At 52.1% G+C, this 17765-nt stretch overlaps 1 protein-coding gene across 2 annotated transcripts; it reads right to left on the reverse strand.

The window, feature by feature from the left end:
- Positions 1–1598: 1598 nt before the first annotated feature.
- HAUS5 (HAUS augmin like complex subunit 5) lies at positions 1599–17720 on the reverse strand. 2 transcript variants are annotated; one of them, XM_074559171.1, is made up of 17 exons: positions 17523–17720; positions 16279–16341; positions 15854–15886; positions 15672–15696; positions 14324–14444; positions 12915–13053; positions 11025–11088; positions 10847–10908; positions 10719–10776; positions 10568–10638; positions 9689–9737; positions 8958–9073; positions 7122–7485; positions 4317–4397; positions 2805–2981; positions 1929–2155; positions 1599–1824 (listed from the first exon to the last, which is right to left on the reverse strand). In XM_074559171.1, the coding sequence occupies exons 1-17, from the start codon at positions 17603–17605 to the stop codon at positions 1671–1673; spliced, it is 1887 nt and encodes a 628-aa protein (XP_074415272.1). In that variant the 5' UTR covers positions 17606–17720; the 3' UTR covers positions 1599–1670. The 2 variants fall into 2 exon arrangements, with proteins under 2 accessions (XP_074415272.1, XP_074415271.1); XM_074559170.1 differs by having other exon boundaries at positions 9689–9752; positions 17523–17719.
- Between the last annotated feature and the right edge of the window lie 45 nt (positions 17721–17765).

Below are 17765 nucleotides of genomic sequence, written 5' to 3' on the forward strand. Positions count from 1 at the left end.
TACTGGGAGGGACTGGGGGGAGTCACTGGGATGGACTGGGATTAACTGGGACAAACTGGGACCGACTCGGATGTACTGGGAGCACTGGGATCAACTGGGAGCACTGGCATGAACTGGGATGCAGTGGGAGCACTGGGATTCACTGTTTTGAACTGGGATGGACTGCAAGGAACTGGGATTGAACTGGGAGCACTGGGATGGACAGGGATTGAACTGGGAGTACTGGGATGCACTGGTTTGTACTGGGATGCACTGGGAGCACCGGGGCGCCCCCTGCTGGTATCCCCTGACGTGGATGGGGCAGGGCCACCCTGGGAACACCTCAGGGACACCTTGGGGACACTTTGGGGTGACCCTGGGGCCACCTTGGGGGCACCTCAGGAACTCCTGGGGTCATTTCAGGGACACCTCGGGGATGCCCTGAGAGCACCCTGAGGACATCTGGGAGTGACCCTGGGGACACCTTGGGGACATCATGGCGGCCATCGTGGGGTCACTTTGGTACCCCCCTGGGAACACTTTGGGGACATCCTGGAGACATCCTGAGAGCAGCTTGGGGACACTTTGGGGACAGCTTGGGGTGACCCTGGGGACATCCCTGAGACACCTCGGGGACACTTTGGGGACATGTTGGGGACATTGTGGGGTCACTTTGGGGAGACTTGAGGGACACGTTGGGGACATTTTGAGGACACCCTGAGAGCACTTTGGGGACATTTTAGGAACCCCCAGCTCAGGAACACCTTGGGGACACGCTGGGGTCATTTCAGGGACACTTTAGGGACATCCTGGGGACACTCAGAGACACCTTGGGGACACCTCAGGAACTCCCTGGGGTCATTTCAGGGACACTTCGGGGACATTGTGGGGACATTCTGGGAACCCCAGACCCTGGGGTCACTTTGGGAGCTGTCGTGGGGACACCAAGGGGACACTTCAGGAGGCCCCTGGGGACACTTTGGGGACACCCTAAGGCCACCTTGGGGACACTTTTGGGGACACTTCAGAGCCACCACTCTGGGGACACCTTGAGGAGACCTTGGGGATGTTCTGAGAACCCCAGGGGGACACTTTGGGGACACCTCAGGATGCCCCGTGGGGACCCCTGGGGGACACTTCAGGGTCACAATCATGGGGACACCCTGAGAGCACTTTGGGGACACCCTGGGGGACACTTTGGGGACATCTCAGGGGCCATCGCAGGGGCACTTTAGGACCCCCAGGGAACACCTTGGGGACACTTTGGGGGGACATCTCGAAGCCACCCCGGGGACACCTTGGGGACATCTCAGGGTCACTTCAGGGACACTTTGGGGACACCTGAAGAACTCTTGGGGACACTTCGGGGACATCTCAGTGGCCATCGCAGGGACACCTTGGGGACACCCTGAGAGCACTTTGGGGACATCTTGGGGACATTTTGGGGACCTCAATGGAGCATCATGGGGACACCTTGGGGATACCTCAGGACCCCCCCGGGGACCCTTTGTGGCCATTTGGGGACATTTTGGGGCCATTTTGGGCTGCTTGGGACATTCTGAGGCCATTTGGGGACATTTTGGGTCCCCCCCATTGAGCACAAACTCAGGCCACACCCCTTTCCCCACACCATTTTATTCCCAACCAATCAGAGCCTCCAGAGTGCTTCAGATGGGCGGAGCCTCCTACACTCACTCCCCCCCATTCCCAATGGTGGGCGGGACCTCCTCGGGGGTGGGCGTGGCCTGCAGGGCGTGGGTGGCGGCTCTCCAGCACTGCAGCCAATGGGAGAAGGGGGCGCAGCCAGGGGGCGTGGCCAGGACCCACTGAGCCGGCTGGGCCCACCTGGGGAGAGGAGCAGGGTTAGGAAAAGGGGGCGGTGCTTGGGTGGGAGGAGCCATGCCCCCATTCCAGGCCTCTCCCTCTCCAGGCCCCGCCCCCTCCCTCACCATTGGCTGACAAGCTCCTGGAGGCGGGGCCAGTCCCTGATTCTCTGCTCGCAGTCTTCTCTGACCAATCGCAGTTGGGGCAGCAGCTCGGCCACACCCTCGGTGAGGGGGGGTGAGGCCGGCGGCTCTGGCTCTGCCCCCAGGACAGGCCCCGCCCCCCAGCGCAGGCACAGCGCCCCCTGGCGGAGCTGCTGACGCAAGATGGCCGCCTGGGACAGCAGCGAGCCCTGACGGACACAAGGGGGCGGGGGCGGGCTTGGCCACGCCCCCAAACCCCGCAGGACAAGCCCACAATTGGCGGGACCCTCCCCCACCCTTTCAGCCCAATTTAAGCCCCACCCCAAACCCTTTCCACTCTCTCCAAGCCCCTCCCTCACTTTTTAAGCTCTTCCCCTTTCCCTCCAGCCCCTCCCCCACACTTCAAGCTCCTCCCCCAATCCTGCTCCCAAGCCCCTCCCCCTAAATTTAAGTCTCTGCTCCATCTTTCGGCTCCTCCCCCATTCCCCTCCCCCATCCCTTGGCTCTCTAAACCCCTCCCTCCTCGAGGCCCCTCCCCCACCCTTTCAGCCCTCCCCCTCTTTAGATGCCACCTGTTTAAGCCCGTCCCCCTTTGAGCCCCTCCCCACTCTTAAATCTCCTCCCTCCCCCTCAAGCCCCCCCCCCCCTCTTTAAGTCCCACACCTCAAGCCTTTGGCCCACCCTTTAGGCCCCTCCCACTTTAAGACCCTCCCCCACTTTATCCAATCCCCTGGTTTAAGCCCCTCCCCTATTTAAGCCTTCTGGGTTAGGCCCCTCCCCCAGCATAGGCCCCTCCCTCATTTAAGCCCCTCCCATCCCTCTTTAAGCCCTGCCCCACCCTCTTAGCCCCTCCCCCACCTGTGCCACACCCATCTCCTGTGCCAGCCCCCACAGAGGGGGCGTGGCCTGTGCCGGAGGACGGGGCTCCGCTCCCAGTGCTCCCAGTGCTCCCAGTGCCAGCTGCCGGCGCCGCAGCCACGCCCCCTCCAGAGGGGGAGGGGCCGAGCCTGGCCCCGCCCGCGCCACGCCTACAACCTGCGGCCAATCAGAAACGTCGGGAACTGGGATCAAACTGGGAGGGACTGGTAGGGACTGGGAGAGAACTGGATCATACTGGGAGGGGACTGGAGGGAATTGGGAGATACTGGTTTATACTGGGATGGACTGGGAGGGTGCTGGGTTATACTGGGAGGGCACTGGGATCAAACTGGGAGTTACTGGGATCTCAGCTGGAGTCAAACTGAGAGCACTGGGAGGAACTGGGAGTTACTGGGAGCACCAAGATCAGAGCTGGAGTCAAACTGGGATGAACTGGGAGCAACTGGGAGGGACTGGGGGATACTGGGTTATACTGGGAGGGGACTGGGATGGAACTGGGGGGAACTGGGAAGGACTGGGAGGGAACTGGGAGGGAAGTGCAGGATACTGGGATGGACTGGGTTATACTGGGATATACTGGGATGGAACTGGGAGGGTGCTGGGAGGGACTGGGTTATACTGGGAGGGACTGGGATCAAACTGGGGGTTACTGGGATCACAGTTGAAGTCAAACTGGGAGCACTGGGAGGGACTGGGGGATTCTGGGACAGACTGGGAGAGAACTGGGATATACTGGGATCTCAACTGGATTCAAACTGGGAGCATTGGGATGAACTGGGATTGAACTGGGATGAACTGGGAGTTACTGGGAGCACTGGGAGGGAAATAAGGGATACTGGGATATATTGGGAGGGAACTGGGATTGTACTGGGAGTTACTGGGAGCACTGGGATGGAACTGGGGGACACTGGTTTATACTGGGAGGGACTGGGATGGACTGGGAGGGAACTGGGATATACTGGGATGGACTGGGGAGGAACTGGGGGATACTGGGATGGACTGGGGTTACTGTGAACACTGGGAGGGGACTGGGATCAAACTGGGAGTTACTGGGATCTCAGCTGGAGTCAAACTGGGAGCACTGGGATGAACTGGGATGGACTGGGAGGAACTGGGAGGGACTGGGAGCACTGGGATCAGAGCTGGAGTCAAACTGGGATGAACTGGGACAGACTGGGAGGGGACTGGGAGCATTGAGATCACAGCTAGTGTCAAACTGGGATGAACTGGGATGGACTGGGAGGAACTGGGAGGGACTGGGAGCACTGGGATCAGAGCTGGAGTCAAACTGGGATGAACTGGGACAGACTGGGAGGGGACTGGGAGCATTGAGACCACAGCTAGTGTCAAACTGGGATGAACTGGGAGGGACAGGGAAGGAACTGGGATAAACTGGGATGGACTGGAGGATACTGGAATATACTGGGAGGGGACTGGGGGGCTTAGTGGTCTATACTGGTTTATACTGGTCCATACTGGTTTGCTCCCCACCTGCTCCTGCAGCGGTTTCAGCGCCGCTCGGCGCCCCCTGGTGGCGGCGCTCAGGAACCGCAGGCGCTGCTGCAAATGGAGCTGGGGAGGGAAACGGCAAAAACCAACAGAATTCACCCCAAATTCACCCAAAATAACCCCAAAATCAACAAAATGAACCCAAAATTCCCCCAAAACCATCCAAATTTACCCAAAAATCAACAGAATTCACCCAAAAATAAACCCAAAATTCACCCAAAATGAATTTAAAAAACACCAAAATGAAACAAAAATTAACCCAAAACGAATCCAAAATCACCTAAATTACCCAAAAATCATCAGAATTCACCCAAAATTCATCCAAAATCCCCTGAAACCATCCAAATTAACACAAAAATCATCAGATTCCACCCAAAATTAACAGAAAATGCACAAAAATTCACCCAAAAATCCCCCCGAAATCACCCAAATTAACAAAAAAATCACCCTGAAATCACCAAAGTTACCCAAAAATCACCAAAATTCACCCCAAATTCACCCAAATTAACCCAAAATTCACCAAAATTTACCCAAAAATACCCCCAAAATCATCCAGATTAACACAAAAAATCACCAAACACCACCCCAAAATCAGCTAAATTAACCCAAAAATCCACCCAAAATTATTGACATTAACCCCAAAATCACCCAGATTAACCCAAAAATCCCCCAAAACCACAGAAATTAACCCAGAATCACTCAAATGTCCCCCTGAAATCACCTAAATTTACCTCAAAATCACCACAATTCACCCAAAAATCCCCCCAAAACCACCCAAATTAACCTAAAATCAACAAGATTAACCCAAAAATCTCCCCAGATCACCCAAGTAAACCCCAGAATAACCAAAATTAACTCAAAAACCCCCTGAGATCACCCAAATTAACCCAAAATGTACTAAAATTACGCCAAAAATCCCACAGATCACCCCACAATCACCCAAATCACCCAAATTAACCCACAATTAGCTCACAATTTACCCCAAGTCACGAAAATTAACCCAAAAATCTCCCTGAAATCACCCAAATGAGCCAAAATTAACCCTGAAATCCCCCCAAATTCACCCAAAAATCACCAAAATTAACCCTGGAATCCCCCCCAATTAACCCAAAATTAACCCAAAAAGCACTAAAATTAACCACAAATACACCAAAGTTCACCCCAAAATCCCCCCAAATCCCCCCACAATCATGCAAATTAACCTAAAATCACCAAAATTTACCCAAAAATCCCCCAAATTACCCCAAAATTAACCCAAGAATCCACCAAAATTAACCCAAAATCACCCCAAATCACCAACATTAACCCAAAAAACCGCAGTCAACCAAAATACCCCAAAAATCTCTCCCAAATCACCCAAAATACCCCAAAATCACCAAAATTACCCAAAGTTCCCCATTTCCCCCCAAAATTCCCCATTTCCCCCCTAAATTACAAAAAAAGCCCAAAACCCCAAATCGCCCCCAAATCCCCAATCCCAAACCCGAATTCCCAAAATCTCCCAAAGCCCCAAAATCCCCCAACCCCCCAAAAACCCCCAAATCCACCAAATCCCCCAAAGTGCCCCAACTCCCAAATCTCCCAATCCCAAAAAAACCCCAAATCCCAAATTCCCCAATTTCAGCCCAAAATTCCCCATTTTACCCCCCAAAAATCCCAAAGTCCCCAAAACCCCAAAATGTCCCCAAATCCCCCCAAAACCCCAAATCCTCCAAGTCCCCTGAAATCCCCAAACCCAAAATCCTCCAAATCCCCCAAAATTCTCCCCCCAAATCTCCCAAAAACCCAAATCCCAAATACTCCAAAAACCCAAACCCCCAAACCCTCAAATCCCCCAAAATTCCCCCAGATCCCTCCCAAAATCACAAACCCCAAAATCTCCAAAACCCCCAAATCTTAAATCCCTAAAAATCCCAAAAACCCCAAAATCCCCAAAACCGCCAAAACTCCCCAAAAACCCCCAAAACCCCAAAATGTCCCAAATCTCCCCAAAATCCCAAACCCCCAAATCCCCAAACCTCCCAAATCCCAAAATCCCCTCAAATACTTCCCCAAAACCCCCAAATTCCTTATTCTATGCCCCAAAAACCCCAAATCCCAAACATCCCAAAATCTCAAATCCCAAAATTCCCCAAAAAACCCCCAAAATCCCAAACTCCAAAATCCCCAAAACCTCAAACTCCCCCAAATCCAAAATCCCCCAAACTCTAAACCCCCAAATCCGAAACCCCATAAAAACCCCAAAAAAACCCAAACCCCAAAATCCCCCCAAAAAACCCCAAAATCCTGAATCCAAAATGTCCAAAATCTTGAATTTTCAAAATTCCAAATCCCAAAACCCCAAAATCCCCCAAACCCCAAAACTCCCCAAAAAATTCCAAGGCCCAAAACCACCAAAAAAACCCCAAAACCTCAAACCCCAAATCCCCCAAATTCCCAAACCCCAAATCCCTCAAAATCCCAAATCCCCCCAATCCCCTCCCGCAAATCTCCAACCCCCAAAATCCCAAACACCCAAAATTGCCCCAAATCCCCCCAAATTTCCCATTTTATCCCCCAAAAACCCCAAATCCCAAAAAACCCCCCAAAACACCCCAAAAATCTCAAATCCCAAACTCCAAAATTCCCCATTTACCCCCCAAAATCCCATGAACCCCAAAAACTCCAAAACGCCAAAAAACCCCAAAACTCTCAAATCCCAGACCCCCAAAATTTCCCCATTTTACCCCCCAAAACCCCGTAAAAACCCCCCAAAAAACCCAAAAACCCCAAAATTCCCGCACTCACCACTTGGCCCCTCCCCCTCCACAGCTGCTGCCGGAGCTGCTCCAGGGCCGAGTTTGGGGTCAAATCCGGGGATTTTGGGGCCAGATTTGGGCATTTAGGATCCAAATTTTGGGATTTTAGGTCCAAATTTGGGGATTCAGGATCCAAATTTTGGGGTTTTAGAGCCGATTTTGGAGCTGATTTTGAGGCCAAATCTGAGGATTTTGGGTCCCAATTTTGGGATTTTGGAAAGGCTGAATTTTGTGGATTTGGAGGTTTTGGCGCCGAATTTTGGGGGGGATTTTGGAGCTCCTGCTGCAGCTGGGTCAGCGCCCGGCCCAGGGAGGCCCGGCAGGCCGAGAGCCCCTCCCGGAGCAGGAACTGCCTGGGGAGGAAATTGGGGTGAGAAATGGGGAAATTGGGAAAAATGGGGAAAAATAGTGGGGGGAAAATGAGGATTTTGGGGAAAATAGGGGGAAAAATGGGGTGAAAAATGGGAATTCTGAGAAGAAAAAGAGGGCAAGAAATGGGGGGAAAATGGGAATAAAAATTGGGATTTTGGGGTCAAATTTGGTGATTTTAGAGCCAATTTTGGAGCCAATTTTGGGCATTTCAGAACAGGATTTGGGGCTGAATTTGGGAATTTTGGGGCAGAATTTGGAGATTTAGAGCCAAATTTTGGAGCTTTGGGGCTGAACTTTGTGATTGTGGGACCCAATTTAGGGCCAATTTTGGAAATCTTGGGGTTGATTTGGGGCTGAATTTTGGGATTTTAGAGCTGAGTTTGGGGCCAAATGTTGGAGATTTTTGAGGCCAAATATGGGGATTTTGGGGCCGAATTTGGGGCTGAATTTGAGGATTTTGGGGCTGAGTTTGGGCATTTTAGAGCAAATTTTCGGCATTTTATGGACAATCATGGGGCCAAATTTGGAGCGCAATTTTGGTGATTTCGGGCAAAATTTGGGGGTTTTTTTCTGGGGATTTGGGGGCTAAATTTGGAGCCAGATTTTAGGACTTTAGAGTGGATTTTGGGGCCGTTTGTGGGGATTTTAGAGTCAATTTTGGGGCTGGTTTTAGGGCTGGATTTTGGGATTTTACGGTGGAATATTGGGAGTTTCATACCGGTTTTGGGGCAGATTTTAGGGCAAATCTGGAGGATTTGGGGCCAAATTTTGGCGATTTTGGGACTGGATTTTGGGGCCAAATTTAGGGATTTCAGAGCCAATTTTGGGGTCAAGTTTGGGGCCAAACTTGGGGATTTTGGGGCTGAATTCAGGGACTTTAGAGCCGATTTTGAGGCCAAATTTTGGGGATTTTGGGGCCGAATTTTGGGGTGATTTGGGGCGATTTTGGGGCCCAGGGAGCCCCAGAAGGCTGAGAGCCCCACCCAGAGCAGGAACAGCCATGGGGGGGGAGCACAGGGAAATTTGGGGTGAGAAATGGAGAAACTGAGGAAATGGGGAAAAAATGGGGAAAAATAGGAGGGGAAATGGGGATTTTGGGAGGAAAATAGGTAGAAAAATGGGAATAAAAACAGGAATTTGGAGGGAAAAATGGGAATAGAAATGGGGATTTTGGGGGATAAAATTCGGGAAACAGGAGAAGAAAAATGGAGTTTTTGGGGAGAACAAATGGGGATTTTGGGGAAAAGGGAATAAAAATTGGGAATTTTGGGTACATTAGGACAAATTTGGGATAATTTTGGGTGTTTTAGGACTAATTTCAGGGAGTTTGGGATGGATTTGGGAATTTTTTTGGTACATTTTGGGCTGGATTTCAGACATTTGGGGATAATGTGAAGTATTTTAGGATGGATTTGGGATATTTGAGGGGTATTTCAGGGGATTTTGGTCTCACCTGGTGACTCCATTGGTGCCCATCCCCCGCTCCAGGTGCGTCCCCAGCTGCCCCCTCAGGAGGGACAGGAGGGGGGGCAGCGCCCCCCACACCCCCCCCACGGCCCCCCAGCACTCCTGGGGACCCCAAAAGCACATCAGGGACCCCAAAATCCCAGAATCCACCCCAAAAATGAGCGTAGAAACCCCCAAAACCCCCAAATCCACCCCAAAAACGACCCTGGGATCCTGAAAATGGACTCGGAAACCCCAAAACCCCAAAACCACCCCAAAAACCCCAAACTACCCCAAAACCAGCTAAGGAACCCCAAAAATGGACTCGGGGAGCCCCAAAATCCCAAAATCTGCCCCAAAATCCACCCCAAAAATCCAAAATCCACCCCAAAACCACCCCAGGGACACAAAAAATGGATTCAGGAACCCCAAAAACCCAAAATTCACCCCAAAATTGCCAAAGTCCCCCCAGAAATCCCAAATCCCCCCTAAAAATTCCCAAAATCCCTTTAAGTCCCCAAAAAATTCCCCAAAATGCAAATTTCAGGCCCAAGAAATCCCCAAAACCCCCAAATCTCCCCCAAATTCCCCCAAATTCAAAATCTTGACCCCAAAAAGCCCTGAATCCAGCAAATCTCATATTTTGACCCCCAAAAAGGTCCAAAATCTGAAATTTTGACCCCAAGAAGCCCCAACATCCCCAATTTTGACCCCAACCCCGTTCCCCTCCCCCCTCACCTGCAGGAGGCTCTTCAGGGTGGGCGGAGCCTCAGCTGAGGGGGCGGGGCTAGCCAGGAGAGCTCTGTGATTGACAGGCGTGAGGCCACGCCCCCAGCAGCACCAGAAATCCCCTCAGGGACCCAAAAATGTTCTAAAAACCCCATTAAGCCCCAGCCACCCACTTGGGCCATGCCCATTCCTTTTGGCCACACCCACTCCATTAAGCCCCACCCACCCCTTTAAGCCCCACCCATTGCTTTTGGCCACACCCACCCATTTAGGCCACACTGACCCCTTTAAGCCCCACCCACCCCCTGTTTAAGGCCTGCCCATCCCTTTAACCTCCACTCACCCACTTAGGCCCCACCCACCCTTTTAAGCTCCACCCATGTCTTTAAGCCCCACCCACCCATTTAGGCCACACCCCTGTTTAAGCCCCACCCAGCATTTAGCCCACCCAATCCCTTCAAGATCCACCCACATTTTAAAGCCCCACCCACCCCTTTCAGCTCCACTCATCCCCTTAAGCTTCACACACCCCCTTTAAGACCCTCCCTTCCTTTAGGCCCCACCCACCTATTAAAGCCCCACCCACCCCTTTAAGCCCCACCCACATCTTTAAGCCCCACCCATACCCTTTGAGCCACACCCTCACCTTAAACCCTGCCCACCCTTTTTAAGCCCCACCCACTCTTCTAAGCCCCGCCTACATCCTAAAGGTCCACCCACGCCTTTAATCCCCACCTCCCTATTAAGCCCCACCCACCTTTTAAGCCCCCATTACATATTAAGGCCCCGCCCACCCTCTTAGGCCACATCCACACTTTAAGCCCAACCCATCTCTTTAAGCCACTCCCTCACCTTTAAGCCCCACCCACTCCTTCAGGCTCCACCTACCTTGTGCTCTGATTGGCCAGAACCTCCAGCGCCCAAAGCACCGCCTCTGGGCTGTGGCCAATCAGTACAGCCTGTAGGGGGCGCCACGTGTCAGAGCAGAGGGCGTGGCCTGAGCAGAGCCACGCCCCCTTCCTCAACCAGCCACGCCCACCTCAGCCTGTTCTGACCAATCCGGAGCCTCCTGAGCCTTCCCGGGGTGATGTGCAGCTCTGGGGTTCATTAATTAATTGATTAATTGAGGGGTTAATTAGGGGTTAAGGAAGAAGGGGTGTGGCTTACCTGTGTGGGTGTGGCCTCTGGAGCTCCACCTCCCTGGCCTTGCACAGGGCCTTGATTGACACCTGCGGAGGGGGAGGGGTTGGGGGAATTTGGGGAATTTTGGGGGGTCCTGGGCTGATTTTGGGGTCCCTGAATGGTCTCCAGGCCCCGCCCACCATGTCAGGCCCCGCCCACTCACCAGCACTTCCGGCTCCGCCCCCGCAGCCAAGATGGCCGACAGCTCCCCTCGGGACTGGCCCGGACTGAGGGAACACAAAACTCTTTTAAAATACCCAAAACCTCTACAAAATGCCCGAAAATCCCCCCAATTTACCCATAATCCACTCAGGAACCCCAAAAATCCTATCAAGAACCCCAAAGTCTCTTCAAAATCCACCAAAATCCCTCAAAATTTCTTCAAAATCCCCCCAAATCCCCTTAGGAACACAAAATCCCCCCAAAATCCCTCAGGGGCCCCAAAATCTCCCCAAATTGCAAAAAAATCCCTTCAAAAACCCCAAAACTCATTCAGGAACCCCAAAAATCCCCCCAGAAAGCAAAAATTGCCTCACAATCCCCCAAAATCACCTCAGAGAGCCAAAAATCCGATCAAAATTTCCTCATAATCCTCCAAAATCTGAAAATTCCCACCGGGGACCCCCAAAATCCCCTCAGGGATCACAAAATTCCCCAATAACCCCTTAGGGACCTCAAAATTCCCTTAAAATGCCCCAAAAATCCATCAGGGACCCCAAAATCTCCTCAAATTCCCTCAAAAATCCCATCAGGAACCCAAAATTGCCTAAAAATCCCCCCAAAATCCCCTCGAGTTCCCCAAAATTCCCCTCAGAAACACTAAAATTCCCTTAAAATGCTCCCAAATGCCCTCAGGAACTCTAAAATCCCCTCAAAATCTCCCAAAATCTCTTCAAATTCCCCCCAAATTCCTCTCAGGAACTCCAAAATTAACTCAGAGACCTCAAAATTCACTCAGGCACCACAAAATCTCCTCAAAATCCCCTCAAATTCCCCAAAATTCCCCAAAAATGCCCTCAGGAATCCAAAATCTCCTCAAATTCCTCCAAAATCCCCTCAAAGATCCCAAAATTTCCTTAAAATGCCCCAGATTCCCTCATGGTCCCCAAAGTCTTCTCAAAATTCCCTTCAAATGCCCGAAAACCTCAAAATTCCCAAAATCTCCTTCAGGAGCCCCAAAGTTGCCTCAAAATCCCTCAAAATTTTCACCAGGGACCCCAAAATCTCTTCAAATTCCCCCAAAATCCCCTTAAAATCCCCCAAAATCCTCTCAAATTCCCAAAAAATCCCCTCAGAAACACAAAGTCTCCTCAAATTCCCCAAAAATCTTCCTGAAATCCACTCAGAGACTCCAATATTTCCCTTAAAGTCCCCCAAATCCCTAAGGAATTCCAAAATCTTCTCAAAACATCATTAAATTCTCCCAAAATCCTCACAAATTCCCCCAAATTCCCAACAAAATTCCCTCAGGAACCAAAAATCTCCTGAAATTCCCCCAAAATCTTCTCAAAATCCCCCCAAAACCCTCTCAGGGACCCCAAAATATCCTCAAGATCTTAAAATTAACTCAAAATCCCCTCAGGGCCCCAAAATCCTTCAAATTCCTCTAAATTACCTCAAAACCCACCCAAAATCTTCTCAAAATCCCACAAAACTTCATCAAAATCCCATCAGGGCCCCAAAAATCCCCTCAAAATCCTTTAAGTTGTCTGAAAATCCCCTCAGGAACCCAAAATCCTCAAAAAACGCTTCAGGGACCCCAAATTCTTCTCAAAATGCCCCAAAATCTCCTCACAACCCCCGACAGACACAAAAAAAATCTCTTGAAAACCCTTCAAAATCCTCCCAACTCCCAGAGAATCCTCCAAAATCCCCTCAAAAATCACCCAAAATCCCCCTTAGGGCCCCAAAACTCAGTCAGGGACCAAAAAATCTAAAAATCCCCCAAATTCCCCCATTGCCCATATAAGGAAATTCCCCATTGCCCATATAAGGAAACACCACAAGGCCCCACCCCTTCCACCGTGCCCCCTTCAGGCCCCGCCCCTTTTACCTTTTATGGGTTGCCCTCAGCGCCCCCTTGTGGCAGTCTCCCAGCCCAGCCGGGCCCGGCTCCGCCCCCAACAGCCGAAGCTCCGCCCCTCGCTCAAGCTCCGCCCACCGCCGGCTCTGCGCCTCCTCCAGCGAGGCCTCTGGGGGAGGAAGGAGGACCCCAAAAGACTGGGGTGAGAACCCCCAAATTTGGGGTTTGGGGGGTCTGGGACCCCAAAATTGAGGGTGGAGACTCCGAAATTGGGATAGGATCCCAAATCTGGGGTTTAGGGGGATCCTGGGACCCAAAATATTGGGGAAGGGGACCACAAAATTGGGGTTTGGAGGATTCAGGGACCCAAATTTGGGGTTTAGGGGGGGTCTGGGACCCTAAAAATAGGGAAGGGACCCCAAAATTTGGGGGTAGGGACCCCAAAATTGGAGTCTGGGGGGGTCTGGGACCCTAAAATTAGGGAAGGGGACCCCAAAATTGAGGAAGGAGATCCCAAAATTGGGGTCTAGGAGGACATGAAACCCCAAAATTGGGGTTTGAGTTCATCAGGGATCCCAAAATTGGGGTTTGGCCTCGATCAGAAACCCTATAAATGGGGAAGGAACCCCAAAATTTGGGTTTCGAGGGTTCAGGGACCCCAAATTTGGGGTTTTGGTGGTCCTGGGAGCTCAAAAATGGGGAAAGGGACCCCAAATTTAGGGCTTGAAGAAAAATTGGGGTTTCGGGGTTCCTGGGGCCACAAAATTGGGGATGGGGACTCGAAAACTGGGGTTTGGGGAGTCAGGAACCCCAAAATCGGGATTATGGTTGTCCTGGGACGCTGGAAATCAGGGGGACCCCAAAATTTGGGGGCAGAGACCCCAAAATACAGTAAGGACCCAAAAACTGGGATTGGGGGGGTCCAGGGACTCCATAATTGGGAAAGGGGACCCCAAAATTTGGGGTGAAGATGCCAAACTGGGGCTTTAGTGGCTCAGGGACCCCGAAATTGGGGTCTAGGAGGACATGGGACCACAAAGTTGGGGTTTTGGGGGTGCTGGGACCCTAAAATTGGGAAAAGGGACCCCAAATTTGGGGCTGGGGTGTTCAGGGACCCCAAATTTGGGGTTCAGAGGTTCTGGGACCATAAAAATCAGGGGAATCCCAAAATTTAGGGGTGGGGACCCCAAATTTGGTGTCTGGGGTGTTCAGGCACCCCAAATTTGGGGTTAGGGGAGGGTCAGGGACTGCAAAATTGGGGTTTTGAGTGGGCAAGGAATCCCAAATTTGTGGTGAGGACTCCAAAATTGGGATTTAGGGGCATCATGAGACCCCAAAAATGGCGCGGACCCCAAAATTTCGGGGGTGGGGAGCCCCCGAAATGGAGGTTTTGAGATTAGGAACCTTTGTGTGAGGGTCGCGTTTCCGGCCGGACTCACCAAGGCGCTGCGCCGTTTCCTGTGCGTCCGCAATGGCGTCCCCCAGGTCCTGCAGCTCGTTCCGGAGCCGCTCCAGGGCCGCTCGCAGCGCCCCCTGCTGGCCCGGCGGGGCCGGAGCGGCCTGAGCCAAAAACGGCCCAAAAGCGACAGAATTCAGCCAAAACTCACCCAAATGTACCTGGGATTGTGCCCAGGGTTCTCACGATACCCAAAACTCTCAAAATATTGAGAAAATCTCACAAAAAACCCCAAAATTCCACAAAAGCGAGGGTTAAAATGGCCCAAATCTGCCCGAATTCACCTCAAAATTCACCCCAATATCCCTGAGATTGTGCCCAGGGTTCTCACAACACTCAAAACTCACAAAAAATGAGAAAAATCCCACCAAAAAAAACCCCAAAATACCGCAAAAATGAGGCTCAAAATTGCCCCCAAAATTCCCTGAAAAAAAATCCCCAAAAACTCTCCCCAAAAATCCCCCAAAATTTTATAAAAATGAGGCTCAAAAAAAATCCCAAAATTCCCCCAAAAATCCCCCAAATTTTATAAAAATGAGGCTCAAAATGGACCCAAATCCACCCGAATTCAGCCCAAAATGCAGCCAAAATACATCCCAATATCCCTGAGATTGGGCCCAGGGTTCCCACGATACTCAAAACTCCCAAAGTTTGGGGGAATACCACAAAAAAAACTGAAATGAGGCTCAAAATTTACCCCCAAATCCGCCCAAATTCACCCAAAATTCCCCACCAAAATAATCCCCAAAAACTCCCTGAAAAAATTTCCCAAAAATTGCCCCCAAAAATCCCAGAAAAATCCCCCCCAAAATTTAATAAAAACGAGGCTCAAAATGGACCCCAAATCCGCCTGAATTCCCCCCAAAATTCACCCAGATATCCCTGAGATTGTAAAAGAATCCCCGAAACTCCCCAAAGTCTTTTCAAAAATTCCCCAAAAACCCTGAAAAATCCCAAAAATCCTGCAAAAAATTCTCAAAATTCCCCAGAAAATGCCCAAAAAATTCCCCCCCAAAATCACTTTTAAATGCCCCAAGCCCCCCAAGCCCCCCAAATCCCTCCCAAAATTCCCATAAAACCCAAAAAAATTCTCCAAAAATTTTGCATTTCGCCCACAAAAAAAAATCCCATTTCAAGCTCCAAAACTCCCCTAGACCCCCCAAAATTCCCTCAAATCCCCTCCAAAAATCCCACAAAATCAAAAAAAATCCTTTAAAATTCCTGAAAATTGCCCAAAAATCCCAAAATTTCCCCAAAATGTCCCCAAATCTGAGGGAACCCCCCCAAATTTTGGGTTCCCCACCCCAAATCTGACCCCAATTCCCCCTCACCTCCAGCTCCTGCAGGTGCCTGTACCTGAACTCCGAGTTAAGGAACAATCTGGGGATCCCCCAAAAATCTCCCCTTAAATTTAAGGTTGAACCCCCAAATTTGGGCACCCCCACACCAAATTTTGTGGTTTTCAGAATTTTCTGTCCCAAATTTTTGAGGACCCCCCCAAAATTTCGGATACCAGCGCAGATTTCCTCGAATCTTCTTCGCGTTCCTGTGGGGACACCCCAAAAATTCTGTGAGGGGAGAACCGGGAAAAAGAGCGGGAAAAGCGGCGCGGGGCATGATGGGAGCTGTAGTTCAGGGTGCGGGGCCTGCAATGCTCTATGGGCGGCGCGGGGCGTGATGGGAACTGTAGGCCGGCTACATTGAAGCGCTATGGGCGCGGAGGATGATGGAGGTTGTAGGCTTGGCTATAATGGAACTCAGTGGAGCGCGGGGGATGATGGGAGTTGTAGACTTGGCTATAAGGAACTCAATGAGGCGCGGGGGATGATGGGAGCTGTAGTCCCGGAAAGCATCTCCCCCTCCTTCCCCTTAAATTTTGGGGTCCCCTTTCAATTTTTGGGGTTTTTCACCCTCCCCAGTGTTGGGGTCCCCTCTCACCGCTGGTTCTGGACGTGGCGGGTGATGTAATCCCAAATGGGGGCTGTGGGGCCGGAGCAGAGCCTGCAGGGGAGGGAATTGGGGCACCCCAACATTTGGGGGTGACCATAAAATTCACCCAGGAGCCCAAAATTCACCCAGGAACCCAAAAATCACCCCCAGGAACCCCCAAATCCACTCAGGATGCCCTAAAAGGGACCCCAAAACCATCCCAGGACCCTCCAAGAGGACCCCAAAACCTCCTCAGGACACCCTAAAACCCCCCAGGACCCCCCAGATTCCCTCAGGACTCTCCAAGGGGACCCCAAATCCTCTCAATTACTCTGCAAAGGGACCTCAAAATACCCTCAGGACCCTCAAAACCCCCTAGGACGCTTCAAAGGGACCCCAAAATCCCCACAGGACCACCTAAAACCCCTCAGGACCCTCCAAAGAGACGCCAAAATCCCCTCAGGACCCCCTAAAACAACCCCAGGACCCTAGAAGGGCACCCCAAATTCTTCAGGACCCCCCAAAACCTCCTAAGGACCCTCCAAGGGGACCTCAAATTCTCCAGGACCTCCTAAAGAACCCCAAAAGCATCCCCAGGACCCTCCAAAGGGACCCCCCAAACCTCCCCAGGACCCTCCAAAAGACCCCAAAATCCCCTCAGGACTCTCCAGGAGGACCCCAAAATCCCCCAGGACCCCTCAAAGGGACCCCAAAACATCCATAGGACCACCCAAAAGGACCCCAAAATCCCCCCAGGACCCCTAAACCCCCTCAGGACCCTAAATTCACTCAGGATCCCTAAAACCCCCTCAGGACCCTCCAAAAGGACCCCAAAACTCTGTCAGGACCCCCCAAAACCCAGCCAGTACCCTCCAAGGGGACCCCAAAACGCCCCAAGATGTTTCAAAGGGACCCCAAAATCCCTTCAGGACCCCCAAAATTCCCCCAGGACCCTCCAAGGGGACCCCCCAAACCCTTCCAGGACCTTCTAAAGGAACCCCCAAACCTCCCCAGTACTCTCCAAAGGGACCCCAAAAACCTCCCCAGTACTCTCCAGAGGGACCCCAGAATCCCCCCAAGACCCCTCAAAACCTCTCAGGACCCTCCAAGGGGACCCCAAACCTCCTCAGCTCCCCCCACATTCCCGCTCTCCCCTCACGGAGCCCTCGGGAGTTCCCACCCCCGGACCCCGAAACCCCCGGCCCCTCCCCGCCTCAGGGGGGTCCCCATGGGGGTCCCCGGGTGGTCCCGACCTGCGGAGCGCGGCCGGAGAGGGGACGGCGGAGGGCGGCAGCTCCATCTCCTCCCGGAGCCAGCGCTCCAGAGCCTCCGCCATGATGACCGGGGGGCGCTGAGGGGAGCGAAAAAGCGCGGGAAAAGCGCCGCGGGGCAGAACGGGAGTTGTAGTGCGGGGAGCGGGACCTGCAATAATGGGCTACGGGAGGTGCGGGACATGATGGGAGTTGTAGGCGAGTACCCGGGGCGCTGGGGTGCGC

Source organism: Zonotrichia albicollis, chromosome 26 (assembly GCF_047830755.1).
Source record: "Zonotrichia albicollis isolate bZonAlb1 chromosome 26, bZonAlb1.hap1, whole genome shotgun sequence".
Lineage (NCBI taxonomy): Eukaryota > Metazoa > Chordata > Aves > Passeriformes > Passerellidae > Zonotrichia > Zonotrichia albicollis.